Here is a 16,177-nt window from a genome sequence, read left to right on the forward strand (position 1 = left end):
ATTGCAATAGGAAGTGTTATGGAAGAAGTAAAACAGCAGGGAAAAAAAGAAGAAAAAAGAGATAGCAACAGAAAACGTGTAGGGATATCTGTCATGGGGGGATATTGGTCGTGAATGAGAGTGAGTGAAATGCAGCAAGTTTATTTGTTAGGGGGGAGAAAGAGAAGCTGTGAGAGAACGCGGTGCAGGTTCTGAGAACGTTCTCACTGGGTCTATACAAAGAAAGGCCCTGCACAGATCTATTTCTGCCAGAACAATCCGGCATAAAATAAGAGTGGTAGCACATAAAGACACGGAAAGGCTGAAATGAGTCAAGGATTGCGAGTATCGTAAAGGCTTCATGTGACACAACAGGGTCGGGGAGGAAATAGAGGGTTCTGTCCACCTCCGCCGGGTTTCCTCTCATTTTCTTGGTAAGAACTTCATAAAAAGCCCCAGAGGAGCTTCTAAGGGCTGTGCTGAAATGTGTGCAGCAGTGCAGACTTTGCTCTGCGCTGGAGAGCGCAGAACCTCTCTGATACTCGGTACTTAATGCTGAGCATAACATAATTGTTTCTATAAAGACCTTTGCGGCTGTCACAGAGGCACAGTAAATGCAGGGATCCAGCAGCTGCTGACATGTTCTCTGCAAATAACATGCCCAGGTCTTGTAGCGCGGGTGCCTTTAATCGCTGTTTAACTGTTCGAACATCAGCATCGCTGGAGATTTTTATGGTCTGTTTAAAAAGCACAATGATTCCCTTCATGGGGAAGTTTGTAGCTACAATTACCCTTCTGTTGCAACCTGTCAGGAGTAATTGAAAGTCTTTCCCAGCCAGCAGGCTGGGGCATCCTGCTTGCTTTTTGCTCTCTCTGGCAAAAAGCGTGGTGCCAGCGGCCGGAACAGCCACAGCAGGTGCTGGTGGAAGCAGCGTGGGCAGTTCCAGGCTGAGCATGGCACTGCCAACTTAAAAGGATGAGAAAGGATGCTGAGAGAGGTGGCAGCCCGGCTTCAGCTCAGTTTATTCAGGTAGTAGCTGTAGCTGCTATTCTTTCTGCTTCTTGCCCTCTCTTCGTACATGTGTCAGTCACAGGTGTTCAATGGCCCTAATGAAAATTGCATGTAGGGATAAGGTGTGCTGTTATTGTATTAGCTGGTGTGACCCATTCTTTTAGGCTCTCCAGTGAAAGAATTGTCATCTGCAATGGCTTTGTCTGACTGATCTCTCTATCATTTGGTGTAATTACGGGCACCTGTTTTCTGGCAGGATAGCAGGGTGTGGAGAATTTTCAAGCATCCACTTTCAATTGAGCAGCCCCATTACCACAGCAGTGAAAAAGATTGTCATCTGCACGGAGAAGCCATCGAGGCAACTGAATAACCCGAGGAGCGTGTGCAATCAGGCGAGAGGGAAGGCGCTGCCAACGTGCAATCAGCTCTGAGGCTGCACTGCAGACATAGGACAGACAGCCCGTGGGTTCATGGACTGTCTGACACTGCTGGAGCCCTGTGCCTCGCTGGAAGGGAGGCTCAGGGATCTGTAACCAAAGAACAGCAACCCATAAGGCAGGCCAATAAGCAGCCATCCCCTTTTTCAGCCTGTGAGCTGGGAAGAGGCTCATGGGTGACTGACATCACCCATGAGCAAAAGCAACGATTTGAGAGAACTCTTTGCTCTTCTTGCCTCCATGGTTTGGCGTGAACGCTGCTTTCCCAAGTAGCTGCATCAGGCAGCAGGAGGCAAGGTTGCAAACAGTGCTAGGAAGGACAGGTGCAAAATTTGAAAGAGTTTCCCTTGCAGGACATTTTTTCAAGTATGGGCCACGCAAGACTGCCGTGAGCAAAGAGGAGTCCATCACCACATCCTGCAGGTCTCTCTGAATTTGGTAGGTTGAGCATGGCCTGCCATGCAAAACTGCAGCACTCGTTTGGAGATGCCCAGCCCACATGTAGAAACCCAACAATGGTAAAGCTGTCAAACAATTCCAGCCAAACCCAAGGGGACCCAGAAAGGAAAAAAAAAAAAAACACACAGAAGAAAGTAAATGAGGCTCCAGGGAAATTAAGCCAAAGTGGAAGTCCTGGCAGAGTAGGGTAATAATTTCCTTTCTGAATGAGTAACTGTTTAGAATTTAACCAGGCGAACACGATTAAACCAAATGAATATAAATTCTAGGTGCGGTAGTAAGTAATGAACTGAAGAAAATGAACAGGGTCTAATTAACAAGAAAATAGGATATGCCATAATGCATTGAAATCTAATGAAAAATGAAAGTAGAGCTTCCCCTTTCAGTTTTTTTTTTTTTTTTCCAGATGGAAAATATCCTTGTTTACATCTAGCATGGTCTAAAATATTCAGGGGATTACAGTTGCTGAGAACTGTACTTACCATATAATCAGACAACATGAGAAAAGGGAGCTATTTTGCAAAACACTGGAGAAGTACATTAGTTGAAAGATAACTGTCCAGAACTCTGCTCAAACATAAAACCAGAAGTTCCATCTTCACATTAAAGTGTAATGCAGCTGCTTAAAGGAGGAATACAAAGCAGCCTGCCTGGGTTAGTGTCATTACAAGAGGCAGTACTCGGGATGGCAGAGGCGATCAGACAGAGTATTGCAGCAATAAAACAGAATGGAGAACTGAGCACTTCATTTCTTCAATCAACGTTGTGGGTTTTTTTTTTTTTATTATTTAAAAAACAACTATCCTCCATCCTGGAGGCCTAGCTTCACAACAGCTATTTGTAGTCACACTGAAAAGTTATCTCTTCCTACCGCTTGCAGCTGAGCTCTCAAAGTAGCAACCTGTAAAAAGAACAAAAGGTTGAGAACCTAAGGACAAGACACGCAAAGCTTCCCATCGTAATTTCTCAGCCCTCCAGGAATCAAGAGTCATTCCAAGCTTTCCTGCACCTGGATACAACCCATTTAGTTAATTTTTAAAAATCCGTATCCCAGTTTTAAAACCAGATGTTTGATCAGAACCATTTGGCAATTGTTTCAGGGCCTCATATTAGCATGGAAAAACCTGCAGTACAGCATCATCAATCTTTATGCTGTCGTCAGCTTAAGCATGCTCAAACCACAGGTCTATGTGCTGGTTGTGCTGAGCTGCAGTTGCTGCCATCAGGGAGGGCTCGAGCAGCCTCCCCTACTGCACTGAGCAATTTCACTAAGTGCACTGCCTGCTCCTGAAGCTGCAGCATAAACTTGCTCATGCAGCTAGACCAACAGCAGCCACCACATGTAGAATGAGGGCAAGGTCCTAGAAGGGCATGGGTTGGAAGGGACCTTAAAGCTCCTCCAGCCCTACCTCCTGCTGCTGTGGGCTCGTAACCCCCACCAGCTCAGGCTGCCCAGGCCCCATCCCACCTGGCCTTGAGTGCCTCCAGCAGCGGGGCACCCACAGCTCTCTGGGCAGCAGTGCCAGCGCCTCATCACCCCCTGAGGAAAGAATCTCCTCCTTACATCAAACCTAAACCTCCCCTCTTTTAGTTGGAAGCCACTCCTCCTTGTCCTAGCACTATCTGCCTAAGTAAAAAGTCACTCTCCTCCTGCTTAGCAGTTCCCTTCAGGCACCAGACAGCCAGGACGAGGCCTCTCCGCAGCCCTGTCTTCTCCAGGCTAAACAACCACGGCTCCCTCAGCCTTTCTTCACAAAATACGCGTCAGCCCACAGGGGTTCACCAGACCACAGCCACCCGGGCCCTAGCGGGACTGTGAGCTCACCACGCGGAGCTCTGCTGCTTCCCAAGAAAGAAACAAGCTCGCACCACCTTCCCACAACCACGCGCATCTCAGCGCGGCCTAAAATCCCGCTCCCACACCCACGCCCCGCCCCCCCCCACTCGTTCCGCTCGGCCCACCGGAAGTAGGCGGCACGCACACACGCCCGTCACGTGACCTCGCCCCGTTCGGCGCCTGCGCAGGAGCGAGCGGCGGCCCCGTTGAGCGAGGGCGGCTCGGCCGCGGAATGGGGGGAACGGCCGCCGAGGCGGATCGGACGCTGTTCGTGGGGAACCTGGACCCCAAAGTCACCGAGGAGCTGATCTTCGAGCTGTTCCATCAGGTAGCAGCTGCCGCCCGCCGCGCTTTATACTGGGCCGGGCGGGGCCGGGCGGGCAGCCTCCCGGAGCCATAGCGGGGCGGGCCCGAGCTGCGTACGGTGGCTGCGAGCGGACAAACTTCCGCCGGGCGCCGAGCGGCGCCCCCGCGTGGGCTCTGCACCTCACGTGCGGCCCCAGACGTCACCTGAGCGGCCCAAAACACGGACAGCGGGATCGAGTGCACCCTCAGCAGTTTGCTGGTGACACCGAGCTGAGTGGTGCTGTTGACATGATGGAAGGAAGGGGCGTCATCCAGGGAGATGCCAGAACAGGGCGGTGAGGCGCTGGCACTGCTGCCCAGAGAGCTGTGTGTGCCCCATCCCTGCAGGCACTCAAGGCCAGGTGGGATGGGTCCCTGGGCAGCCTGAGCTGGTGGGGGGCAGCCCTGCCCATGGCCGGGGGTTGGGACCAGATGATCTTTAAGGTCCCCTCCAACCTGAGTTATTCCGTGATTCAGATGTTGCCTGGTGAATTGGTGGGACCCCCCTTGCTGCTCCGTTGTGTGCTGCTGGGTTTAGGTTTTCCTTTTCAAGGAGCTGCTTGATTTGTCATTTAACATCGCCTGCTTTCTGATTCACAGGCAGGTCCAGTAATTAAGGTTAAGATCCCTAAAGATAAAGATGGTAAACAAAAGCAATTCGCATTTGTGAGTTTCAAGCATGAAGAGTCTGTCCCGTATGGAATGAATCTCCTTAACGGGATCAAGCTCTATGGACGGCCCATCAACATTCAGTTCCGCTCAGGTACACAGAAACATTCAGTAACCCTGTTACCAGACAGAAAGAAAACTGCCACCTCCTTCCTCCCCCCAGCTCTGGCAGAGTTACAGTTATTGGCTTACAACAGCTGTTAAATGTGCTTCTGTCACAGTGTTGCTCACCTGCTCGCTGGTGATACTGCTGAGCAGTGCTGTCACGCAGGGTTGTGCTTTTATCCTTGTGCTTTGACAAGGGACCTGTCTGCCAGTTTTGGGCATGGGCAGTGCCTGAGCTGAGTCTTTTCTTTGATTTTGTTTGATTATTTGTTCTGTACCCTTCAAAGCCCTTCTGAATTACCATGCTAGTGCTAAATGCTGCATCTGACTCCAGTAAAGCAAGGCACGTTGGCCAGAACTTCGCAGCCTGATTGCAGCTTCCCCAGCTGGGCATTAAGGCAGTTGCAGTATCTTGTTTTGGAAGCTGGGCTGTGTACTTTTGCAGATCACTGATGAAACTTGAGAGCTAATTAACCATGTGGAAACTGTTAGCATCTTACAAGTTCGTTTCATATCCAAGTTGCTCCAACTTGTGTTTGCGGATCTCACGTTTCTCTTCAGGGAGCAGCCACGCATCTCAGGACAGTAATTTGTCGTGTTTACCGCACGGAGCAGCCAGCCTGGGCCCATCTGGCACACCACATCCAGCCAGCAGGTATGAGGCCACACCAGAGGTACACATGTATTGTTCAAATTGGAAAACGTATTCACACACTTAGCTTTCCTGATTCTCATTCCAAGCACAATTCAGCCTTTCTTCCCTATGGATTAAGTACTTGCATTATTATTACCCTTGGTACCCTACATTCTCAGTACCTAAAAACCTAATGCAAAAAGAACAGCATCATCTTGAACATGTTCTTTCAGAAGATCTGTCTTACCAGTGCTTCTGGCCCAAGTCATGTTTCTTTTTAAGAGGTGTTTTCGTACGAGCATAGAAAAGATCTGGTGATGTGAAGCGAGTGCTGCCACATATCCCATGCAGGCCTGTCTGCACTACTTTCTCACAACAGTAGTAAGTTAAGGGCAATGCTCGTCCATTTGTCTTTTTCCTAATGGTAGCAACGTGACTACGCTGCAGATGCCCCTTAGACTGGGCATTGTGGGTCACAATGTGTCTAACACAAGACTGGGTCTTGTGTTAGAAACATTTAAGACTAACATTCCTAATCCTTCTTTCTGCAGACACGACAGGAATACAGAGAGTATGGTAGCAGGGTTCTCATCTATGCAGAGATCTCTGCCATCTCATGACAACCTTCAGAGACAAGCAGGGGTAAGCTGTGCTCTTGTGTTCATGGTGTCTAACCCTGCAGTCACTCACAGTTGATGGATGTGAAGGAGTTGTTGCCAATTTTCAGTACTTAGATGTTTCCTGTAATTATTGTATTAAGTCACAGGAACATATTTTTGGAGTGTTGAACTGACAATTCCAGAAGATAGATGGTTCCTTCTACTGAGCTGTTCAACGCTGGGGCAGTCTTTGAGCTTTACAAGTTGAGCTATAGATAAAGCAATCAGTAGCAGCCAGTCTGTGTTCAGTCTCCTTTTGTTGGTGCATTTCCATTTTCCATTTGTATTTGCAGCTTGATTAATGCGGAAATTAGAGGCCCACACAGGAGTTTGAAATGTATCTGGAGCCTGTGCTGTAGAATAGTTTGAGCACTCTGCCAGCAGGAAAGGGCACTGAATCCACCGAGCCTTCTTCCTTCTGTTTTGCAGATGCACGGCGCTGCGTGGCAGCAGCCTCAGCCTGGTTTTGCTGTGCCTGGGTACCAGCACGGCCACTCGCTCGGTCACCCATCAGCCTCCCACATGCTGCGGCGTCCGGACGTTGCGGTGCTGCGCAAGAGCAGGATGGGCTCCCACCCCTACTACCCGGACAACAGGCATTTGGGCCGAGAACAGCGTGCCGGGGACCGGGGGCCTGACTATGGCAGGGGGAAAAGGGATGACTATGGCTTTGAAGACAGAGGGCACATGTCTGACCACCACTACCGGGGGAGCAGAGATGACCCATTCTACGACGACAGGAATCGCAATGCATGGAGCCACGATTACGACAGCAGAAGAGAGAGCTACAGAGAGGGCAACTGGCGCTTGACGCGGCACTGACCTGCGCAGTGGGCTTTAAAGAACTTTATGCAAAAGAAAGATAAATCAGAGTTCCCTTTGAATGTTTGTAAATCTAGTAACGTCGTAATCCTCCCAAATTAGCCGCTTGATTTTAAACGTGTGAACTCTACACCTCAGGGCTTTACGCAAGAAAACAAATGCGCCACAGTTTAAGAGAAAGCAGCGTGTATTATAAAGAGTCTGTGTATTTTTGTAGTGCAGCTGAGGGAGGCACTCTCTGTACCAGGTGTAGCCGCACACCTTTTTAAACTGATTTTAAGTGGTACGAGATGCTTTGTGGCATCTCAAGTGTGTTTTGATACAGAAATGATTCCTTTTGTATACCCTTTGTCTCGGAGAAGAATCCTACCAAGTCTCCCTGTGGATAAACCGTACTCGTTTTAACGCTGTGTCAAGTCTGGCTTTGTTCATTCAACTCACCCGCATTTTTTTCTTTGGTGGTGACATTCCTTCACGAAAAGTCCCTGCGATGGCTGGGAGCGGGGCTGGTTTAACTGCAGCCACGCAGGAGCCAGCTGCAGCCTCACGCATTTCCCTTTACCTAAGGGTGGAAACAAACAACACCTTGAGCTGTACAGCAAAATCCTCGCGGCGCAACCCCCCGTACCCCCCGGCCGTGCCCTGCGGGAGGTTCCACGTCGCGCCCCGCCCGCCGCTCCCGGCGCCCCCCGCGGCCCGAACTACGCCTCCCAGCAGCCCCCGCGCTCTCCCCCCGCTCTCGCCCTGGGGCCGCCGCCGCGGGGGCTGCCGGGAAATGTAGTGCGGCGGCGGCGCTTTGCGGCCTGGCGGCGATGCTCGGCGGCAGCCGCGGTGGCCTCGGTCGCCTGCGGAACTGCGCCGGGCGGCTGTGGCGGGGCCGGCGGCGGGCGGCGGCCATGGCCGGAGGCGGAGGCATGGGGCAGCGCATGGTCTGGGTGGACCTGGAGGTGCGGGGCGCGGGCCGGGCCGGGGTTGGGGGTGTGGGGGGGGGGGGGGGAGGGAAGCGGGGCGGCCCGCGGCGGGGGAGGCCGCGATGACGGTGCCGCTGCGCTGTGTGGCAGATGACGGGCCTGGACGTGGAGAAGGACCAGATCCTGGAGATGGCCTGCCTCATCACCGACTCCGACCTCAACGTGCTGGCCGAGGTGAGCCGCGGCACCCACCGCCCCTCGCGGGGCCGAGCTTGGCAGCGATCCTCGGGAAGGGGTTCGGTGACCGTCGCCGTTTTCCTCCCCGCAGGGCCCCAACCTGATCATCAAGCAGCCCGACGAGCTGCTGGACGGCATGTCCGAGTGGTGCAAGGAGCACCACGGCAAGGTACGGCCCGCGCCCTGCTGCGCTGCTCTCCGTGCAAATGGCGCAGATCGGAGTTACTGCTCGCAGTGCTGTCACCTAGAAAAAGGGACAGGAGCTGTGCACTCACACAGGAGACATAGGGAAGGGGAGACGGGAAGCGTTGTCTGTGTTCTGTGCCGAAGAGCTGTGGTGTAGCACTGTACCCAAAGTCCCACGGGTCATCCAGGGCACGCTGCAGCCCGTGTCTGTGTCTCTGTAACACTGAGCGCGTCTGGGGACTGCTAGGTTGTCCCGGTGGGTGTGGGGTTGGTATCCCAGCTTATTGTTAAAGGGGACAGACTCTCTGACGGGGTCTGTTGTGGCAGGACAAGGGGAAATGGTTTCAAACTCAAAGAGGGGAGATTTAGGCTGGATATAAGGAATAGGTCTTTTATACTAAGGGCGGTGAGGCACTGGCACAGGTTGCCCAGAGAGGCGGTGGTGCCCCGTCCCTGCAGACAGCCAAGGTCAGGCTGGACGGGGCTGTGAGCACTGATGGAGCTGTGGGTGTCCCTGTGCACTGCAGGGAGTGGCACCAGGCGGCCTTGGAGGGTCCTTTCCAACTCAAACCATTCTGTCATTGTAAGTCTGAATAGTGCTGGAAGCTGCTTTCTAACTTGGGAACCAGCAACAAAGGGCAACAGGTAGCGAATGGACCCAGAAGTGGGACAGAGCAACAGCCCCTAGAAAGCTGCAGCCAGGGTGAGACAAGCCTAGGGGGGGTCTGAGAATAGGATCCAGTGCTCTGATACCTGTCACTAATGGCTACATTCAAAGCTGGGTGCACAGCATTGTGCCCCTCAGCGTGAGATTAAGAAGTGGGGTTCAGTTCCCTGGAGCTCCTCAGCCAGCTCCTCCTGTTGGACCTGCTCTGTGTGGCATGAAATAACGCAAAGAGCAATTCTTACAGACAAGAACAAGACCTGGTGTAAGGCCCCGGCTAACAGCAGCTACAAAGTTGGCACAGAACAGTCCAGAGCTGGCAAAAAGCAAACTTATCGCTGAAAATTAAGGCACTAGTAGAACTAAACAGACTGATTTACTGTATTTTTGCCTGTCCCCCTCAGCGCTGTAAGCCTAGTTTTCTTTTTTTTTTTTTTTTTTTTGCTGAAAATTTAACTTTTGCAAGAATAGATTATTTTTGGTTCTTTTAGTCACCAAGGAAAACTTCCTCCTTGCCCTTAGCAAGAAAGTGAATGGATTTTCAAATCCTTGATTACAAATTTAAATTCAAGGCAGTTTTCAATTAAGTGCTGAAGTTTTAAGACACTCACAACCCCTCCCTCCTCCCCCCTTTAGCATCTTACTCTCCCTAGGAAGGATTAGCAAGGGTTTGGAAAATGAATATTAATTTACTGTGATGGGAGCTTTTCCCCTTCTGCAGTTGAGGACACAAACTCAACTTCAGTTCACAAGTGAATTGAAGATGGTAGCGTACGTTATCACTGCTCCTGAGGAGCTACTTATTTTTAATTGACTAAGAAAAGAGAAGCAATTAGAATATAGATGAAAATGCAGCCACATAATGAATTTTTTAACCACCACTTGGATCTGTCAAGTAGATTTTTGCGGCACAGTCACGGAAATATATAGCATAGCCAGATGGAAATAAATCACTGAGAACACTTAGAGCAGATTTGACATTTAACTATTGAAAAAAAAAAGAAGGAAGGAGCTTTTCTGATTCATAGGAATCTTGATAAACACTTAAGCCAGGATTCTGATTATTTCTGTTTATTTATACATACTACTCTGTGCTGGGGAGATGCATGCCTCTCGTTAGACAGAAATATAATACTCTCCTGGATCATGTACATGCAGGTGTGTAAATGAGGCTTGCATAATGTCTCAGTAATTGAGAGTAACGCCCTAGAAAGTTCAGCAACGGAGAGGAAACTCAGAGGAATGTCAGTGTCGTTAGGAATATTCTAACCTTCACTTGGATGGCTTGTATGTCTTGAAGAAGTGCCCTCAAGATGTCCAGAGTGAACCAAGGCAATGGATCTCCCAGAGTATTATCAAACATGAAGTGAATTTGTCCTCTTTACCTCATCCAGGCGTGCTGGGGAGCAAGCAGTGCATGTGTGCTTCATCTTCTACTGCTGAGCGTTTCTAGAAATATCTTTGAAGATCATGTCTGTCTAATTTCTGACCGTTGGCTCTTTCTTGCAGTCTGGCCTTACTAAGGCTGTGAAGGAGAGTAAAATTTCATTGCAGCAGGCGGAGTATGAGTTTCTGTCCTTTGTACGACAACAGACGCCCCCTGGTCTCTGTCCTCTTGCAGGTAAAATGGGTTCTTTCTTAATAATAGTAATAATGTCATCCCTCCTGCAGTTCCCAGCTGGATGCTGAAAGGCCAGTTGATGCACATGGCAGGGATGCTTTAGTTTTCTGTGCAGAGATCTGGCATGCAAATCACAATCTGCAAGTGGAGAAAGGTTTAGTAATGGCATCATCTATTCTATTGATTCCCCAAAGCAGACATAGCACGTCGTTACTGCAGGAAGCTGAAGTCCTTCTGAGCATTAATGTTTCATTGTACACTTGTAATTGGGAAGGGCAACTTAACTGCTGACAGCAATCGGTGACTGTAAAAATCTGAACTGTAAACTGAACAGCATCTTTCCTTCAAACGAGGCATCAAACATGACTCTTCCAATTGTCCTATTAGCTGGCACTGCACTCGGGACATTCACATATGGCCTCAGGATTATGGCTAAATGAAATTAATACTGATGCCTCTTTTCCCTCGGTGGAAAACCCGATTCTTGTGTAATGCTTTGATACTTATCTGTGCACCAGAAATGGTAGTAACTGAAGAATTAATATAGGGATTATGTATTAAAACCGTGTGTGATCCTGAAATGAGAATCTGACAAACCTTTACAATCATATTTGCTAGAAAATGAGATATATGAGCTGCTTGTGAATAGCTTTTCATACCCTATGATCTTTCCCAAGCTCGCTCAGCCTGTTCCTAGTTTAGATGCTCACAGTAGCTTTGCAATGCCTTTGAAGAAGTGTCTTGTTCTGTGTCTTTGTAGGTAACTCTGTTCATGCAGATAAGAAGTTTCTTGACAAATACATGCCTCAGTTCATGCGACATCTTCATTACAGGATCATTGATGTGAGCACTGTCAAAGAACTCTGCAGGTAAATATTCTCCAAATTGAACACCTGTATAAAAGATAATCTAGGGAAGCCTGCTACGTGGCACTGACATGCACCCTTTTAAAACAAGGCTGAAAGCTGCTGGCAGACAGCTGTGCGTGGCCATCTCGTTCTTTCATATCTTCCTCTCTTCTGTTCAGGCTGATGGACAGAATGAGCCATAAAAGCACTCAGGGAGCGGTGTCCTCTGGCTTTTGTAGCACGTGGGTTCACAGGGCTGTGCCTTCTCTGTGTGCCAGTTTAACTCAACTTCTTTCACCACTTGTAACAAACCCAAAGCAGCCACCGGGCACGTTACTGACTCCCAGTTTCCTTTTAAAATGGGCTTTTCTTCCACTTACAGACGCTGGTATCCAGAAGAATATGAATTTGCACCAAAGAAAGCAGCTTCTCACAGGTGAGGCTCCTACTTTTATCTATAACAAAGCATGGCTTGTCACGCAGGAACCATGCGCCTCATGAGCAGAATCTGGAGCTGCGTGCTTCCTTTGATTTCCAGTCATGTTTGTTCTAATGAAAAAGACAGCAGAGGTGGTACGGTTCTGCACCCTGTCACATAGTTTGTATTCTCCAGCCAGAAGCCTGGGTGGCGTAAGGAAAGGAATTACAAAAATACAGAGAATCAAAAACGTCCTTATCTGTTCTGATTCCACGTGTTTACTATTCAAGCCACAATGCTTGTTTGGCAACGTAGATCCATCTATCACTTCTTAGGCATCGCAGTGAGCAAGCACATGAAAAAGCTAGCTGCACAGGGCTTTTTTTCTGTCCTTGAATTGGGCAAAAGTTGTTCATAGACGCTCTAAAATTGGAAGACTGCACGTAGGGAGATAAGAGTTCTGTTCCTGGCTATTTCCTGAGTTTGTAATATGTCAGAGAGCTTGTTCTCCTTTCTGTGAAAAGGTTTCATTTTGAGTTACGCTCCTGCCAGCATCTGAGGCATCCTTAAAAGTTGAGCTTGCTTTGAGGTTTTTGAAGAAAATACGCTATGTAGTATTAACACATAACTTCTAGAAAGCTACATTTGTTAATATTGTAAGTTCTTCTGAATAGCGTGGGTCTTGTGTAAATCCACTTGGGATCCATAGGCCTTGGTAAGCCCGTGTGCACAATAAGTGCATCCATTTTGCTCTTTAGTCTGCTCTTTAGTCTGCTTTGACTAAATTTGCACACCCATTTAGTGCACACCCGTGCACTAAAACGTCTTCACTGGGCTTTTTGTAGGTGTTATTTGATACTTACAGCTCTGACTTTCCTAAATGACAGTGAAGGGAAGTAACTGCATCTTTCCCTCTTTGTTTTGACGTGGCTTTGCTAGGCAGGAGACTAGGCTCTGGTATAAAAAGAGGAGGAACGACGACTGTGGAGCTCTTGATGGAAATCACAGCAAGGTGTGCTGCACAGTGAAAACGTGCAGTAAGGTTGCTACTGCTGCACAGAGCTCGCAGTCAGAGCAAGGTAACAAAAGGTGCTGGGTCCAAACAAGTCATTCACCTGTGCTCGTGTAGAAAGGAGACGAGTGGCCAAAGCAGGAGCTGCAAACAGGTCTCTTGAGTCCTTGTTTCTTTGTCGTCTCGGATCGATAGTGAATTGCTTTTAATAGTCGAAGCTGTAGAACCTGCTGGCTTTCGAGAGCTTCCATGTCCCACAGTGACACAAACTAATAAGCTGTACATTACTCTCTGGTATGTCAGTGTTGGTGGACTTTTATTGCTTTCCAAGTACCTAAGAATAGCGAGGCTTGTGTTTATTTCTGACAGATTTGTGATCCGTGCATGTCAGAGTTTTATTTCTTTATTTTTTGCCTGGTATTTTTTAGAAACATTAGAATCTGGATGTAGCCGGAGACGTGCGCAGGCATTTTGAAACTCTCCTTAATTCTCTTTCAGAGCGCTTGATGACATCAGGGAAAGCATCAAAGAACTTCAATTCTACAGAGATAGCATCTTCAAGAGGAAAACGGATGAAAAGAAAAGGAAACTAATAGAGAATGGAGAAAGTGATAAAACTGCCAGCTGATTTCTCACCTTACCAAGCCATCCCACAGCATACACTAGATGTATCTCCAGGTTCTCTTCTGTTTGCCAGTCTTTTGAGAAGCTGCACCCTTATGTTACCTTGTTTCTTAACAGTTGATCAAATGCAGGTTGAAGTCCAAGTCACTGCTTCTTTTGAGCAAGAAATCTACACACTCAAGTCTCAACAGCTTCCTTGTTAATACGTAATAGGTAAAATCTGCTGTTTGATATTCCTCTTCCACTGGTTTTAGATGCAGTCTTTCACTACACAATAAAAGCGGTTCTGTTGAAAGATGATATTTTCATACAGTCTTTCTTTTACGTTAGACATACGTTCCTAAAATACTCTGTTTTATAACAGGACTGCCATAGACTTCCCAGCACTTCACAGCAACGTGCAGATCACCTGTCAGGGTGGGTCAGTGCGTGTAGCAGGGACAACAGTAATATCCCCAAACGCAAAGACACGAGTGAAGGAAAAAAATCTATTACTGATTATTCGGCAGAGCCACAAAAGTAATTGAATCTTTCTGCGTCTGCACGTCCCCGATGTTTGCTGCATTGGTAATTACTTCAGCGTAGCAGCTTCTAAGGAGAAGGTGCTGCAGAGCTTTACAAACATTAAGCCCTTTGCTAATGAAAATAGCAGTGGGGAAGGGTCTGAAGTGCCGGCCCAGAGCTGTGGTGGTGTCTGAATCTGTCCCCTGCTAGCTTGTTGATTCATGAGAGACATGTTCGTTTTCTTTGATCGCACGTTCGTGGGCTGTGATTATGGGCTGTCTTTGCTCTGAATTAAATCCAGTTCCACAGCAAGCAAAAATCTGGAGTTCTTCAGTATAAGAGATCAAAGCGTTTAAGTGTTAATGGCAAAGGAAACAAAGAATAAATATTTAAATGCTTAACAGTAGCGTGGCTGTGCCACGTATAAAAGCAGCAACTAAACTGTGTCTCTGCTTTTTCTGTGCTGGGTGCTCATCTCAAGAATCAATTCAAGTCTTCTCTCTCAGCACGTGGCTTCTACCTCCAAAATTTGTTTTGAGTTTTCAAACCTGTATTACAATGCACTGCAGTGCCTGGCCCAGAACCTCTCCATTGTGCAGCTAAATCTCGAGCCAGTGGCAGAAGTGCAGTGGGAAGCAGCGGGGCACACACTGACTCTAGTGATGCCATTCCTCTGCAGGTCCACCTCAACAGTTCTCATCAGTGCTTGCTGAGGTCTTCAGAGCAGGAGCTGCTGGGCTTCTCAGTCTCCCATTCAGAGATCAGATGGCTCTCCTGCTTTTTAATCACTGGTGATGTTCTGCTGCCCGGTGAGCACCAGGGTTCCTCGGCCTCCCAGGGCGTCCTCACACTCTGTGGCTGCACCTCCTTATGCCCTTATGCTGATTTCTCATTTCCTGATGTATTTTCCTTGTTTTTCCCCTTTTCTATTCCATTTACGGTGCCTAGTATTTCCACGACTCCCTCGGCAGTGTGAATGAATAGGTTAAAAGCTTGCTAAACAGCACACAGGCTCTGCTTGAAGCGCATGAGGAGTCACACTGATTTAATGGGAGCGTTATGCGCTCATTGAACCATTTTGTGCGTTGGTTTTTTAGGATGGAGCTCTAATTGACGGGGAGGAACACCCACAGCACAGCACGTTACAGTACGGGTCTGAGTGCCACTCAGTCAGCTCAAACCAGCAGAACCTGCTTGTTTTCAAAGAAACAGAATCATTAAGGTTAAAAGACCTCCACGATCACCAAGTCCAACCCCAGCCCATCCCCAGCGTGCCACCAAACCATGTCCCTCAAATGCCACATCTCCACGGTTCTGGAGCACTTCCGAGGACAGTGACTCCAGATGCATCTTCCAGTCTCCTGTTCTGCATGAACACATCACGTATGGAAGGGGCAGCCCGTGAACCAAACACCCTTCAGCTTATGTGGGCTTACAGTGATAGAGGCTGGTGCTCGGAAGGTGTGCCAGGTGCCACGGTCCATGCCACTCATGGTCACACTGTTCCCTGCTTTCACTCCCTCCATCCACATCAGTGCAGCTTTTCACAGCATCACGGCTGCTGGCCAAATCCTAATTGAGGAGCCATTATCAGCGACAAGCAAACGAGCCTGGTACATCCCAGAGTCAGCCCATGGGCCTGGCCAGGAGGAAAACCACACACTGTGCAAACGGAGCACGTTTGAGCTAAATGCATTGCAGAAAGCAGGAAGCACGCAGCCCCTCGCTGGTTCTGGAATGGTTTTTCAGAGATCTCCATTTTGCTGTTGCAACATGCCCCAGTATTGCAGCGCGTGCTGACAGGCTGCTACCCAAAACAGCACGAGAGGGGAAGGTGATCGTGGTTCCTTTCCCACACAGAATGAAAACCTGTTGCTTTTCTGCTCCCACTGGACAAGCAGCATATGTTTTACATATTGGCCTTCTATGACAAGATCCCATCTTGAGTCATCGGAATATACAAATGCCCTTTCGTACATCGTAGACCTATGTTTAACAACACAAATATCTCCTATGCATAGGGCAAACACGTCGCAGCGTTGCAGAGATGTACTCCTCACTCGAGTTAAACACAACCGGCTGCTGATTCCACACCAATACTCCTTCATGACTCAATAACATTAACAGGGTTTGCTTGCTTGCTGTTGCCACCGGGTGGGCACTATGGAAGTGTCCAGAGCAGCTCCAGGAAACC

General features: G+C 48.7%; 2 protein-coding genes and 1 long non-coding RNA gene across 4 annotated transcripts; 2 read left to right on the plus strand and 1 right to left on the minus strand.

The window, feature by feature from the left end:
• LOC110387675 lies at positions 2,632-4,005 on the minus strand. 2 transcript variants are annotated; one of them, XR_002432643.1, is made up of 2 exons: positions 3,870-4,005; positions 2,632-2,788 (listed from the first exon to the last, which is right to left on the minus strand). It is a non-coding gene; the product is annotated as an uncharacterized LOC110387675 (long non-coding RNA). The 2 variants fall into 2 exon arrangements; XR_002432644.1 differs by having other exon boundaries at positions 3,850-3,984.
• On the plus strand, positions 3,879-7,363 carry RBM7 (RNA binding motif protein 7). Its single transcript, XM_021376051.1, has 5 exons — positions 3,879-4,052; positions 4,670-4,832; positions 5,405-5,498; positions 6,029-6,119; positions 6,566-7,363. The coding sequence occupies exons 1-5, from the start codon at positions 3,957-3,959 to the stop codon at positions 6,956-6,958; spliced, it is 837 nt and encodes a 278-aa protein (XP_021231726.1). The 5' UTR covers positions 3,879-3,956; the 3' UTR covers positions 6,959-7,363.
• REXO2 (RNA exonuclease 2) lies at positions 7,771-13,779 on the plus strand. Its single transcript, XM_021376052.1, has 7 exons — positions 7,771-7,905; positions 8,020-8,103; positions 8,198-8,275; positions 10,466-10,577; positions 11,338-11,446; positions 11,808-11,861; positions 13,354-13,779. Exons 1-7 carry the CDS (start codon positions 7,771-7,773, stop codon positions 13,481-13,483), a joined length of 702 nt encoding a protein of 233 aa, XP_021231727.1. The 3' UTR covers positions 13,484-13,779.

This window comes from Numida meleagris, chromosome 23 (assembly GCF_002078875.1).
Source record: "Numida meleagris isolate 19003 breed g44 Domestic line chromosome 23, NumMel1.0, whole genome shotgun sequence".
In the NCBI taxonomy this organism is placed as follows: Eukaryota; Metazoa; Chordata; class Aves; order Galliformes; family Numididae; genus Numida; species Numida meleagris.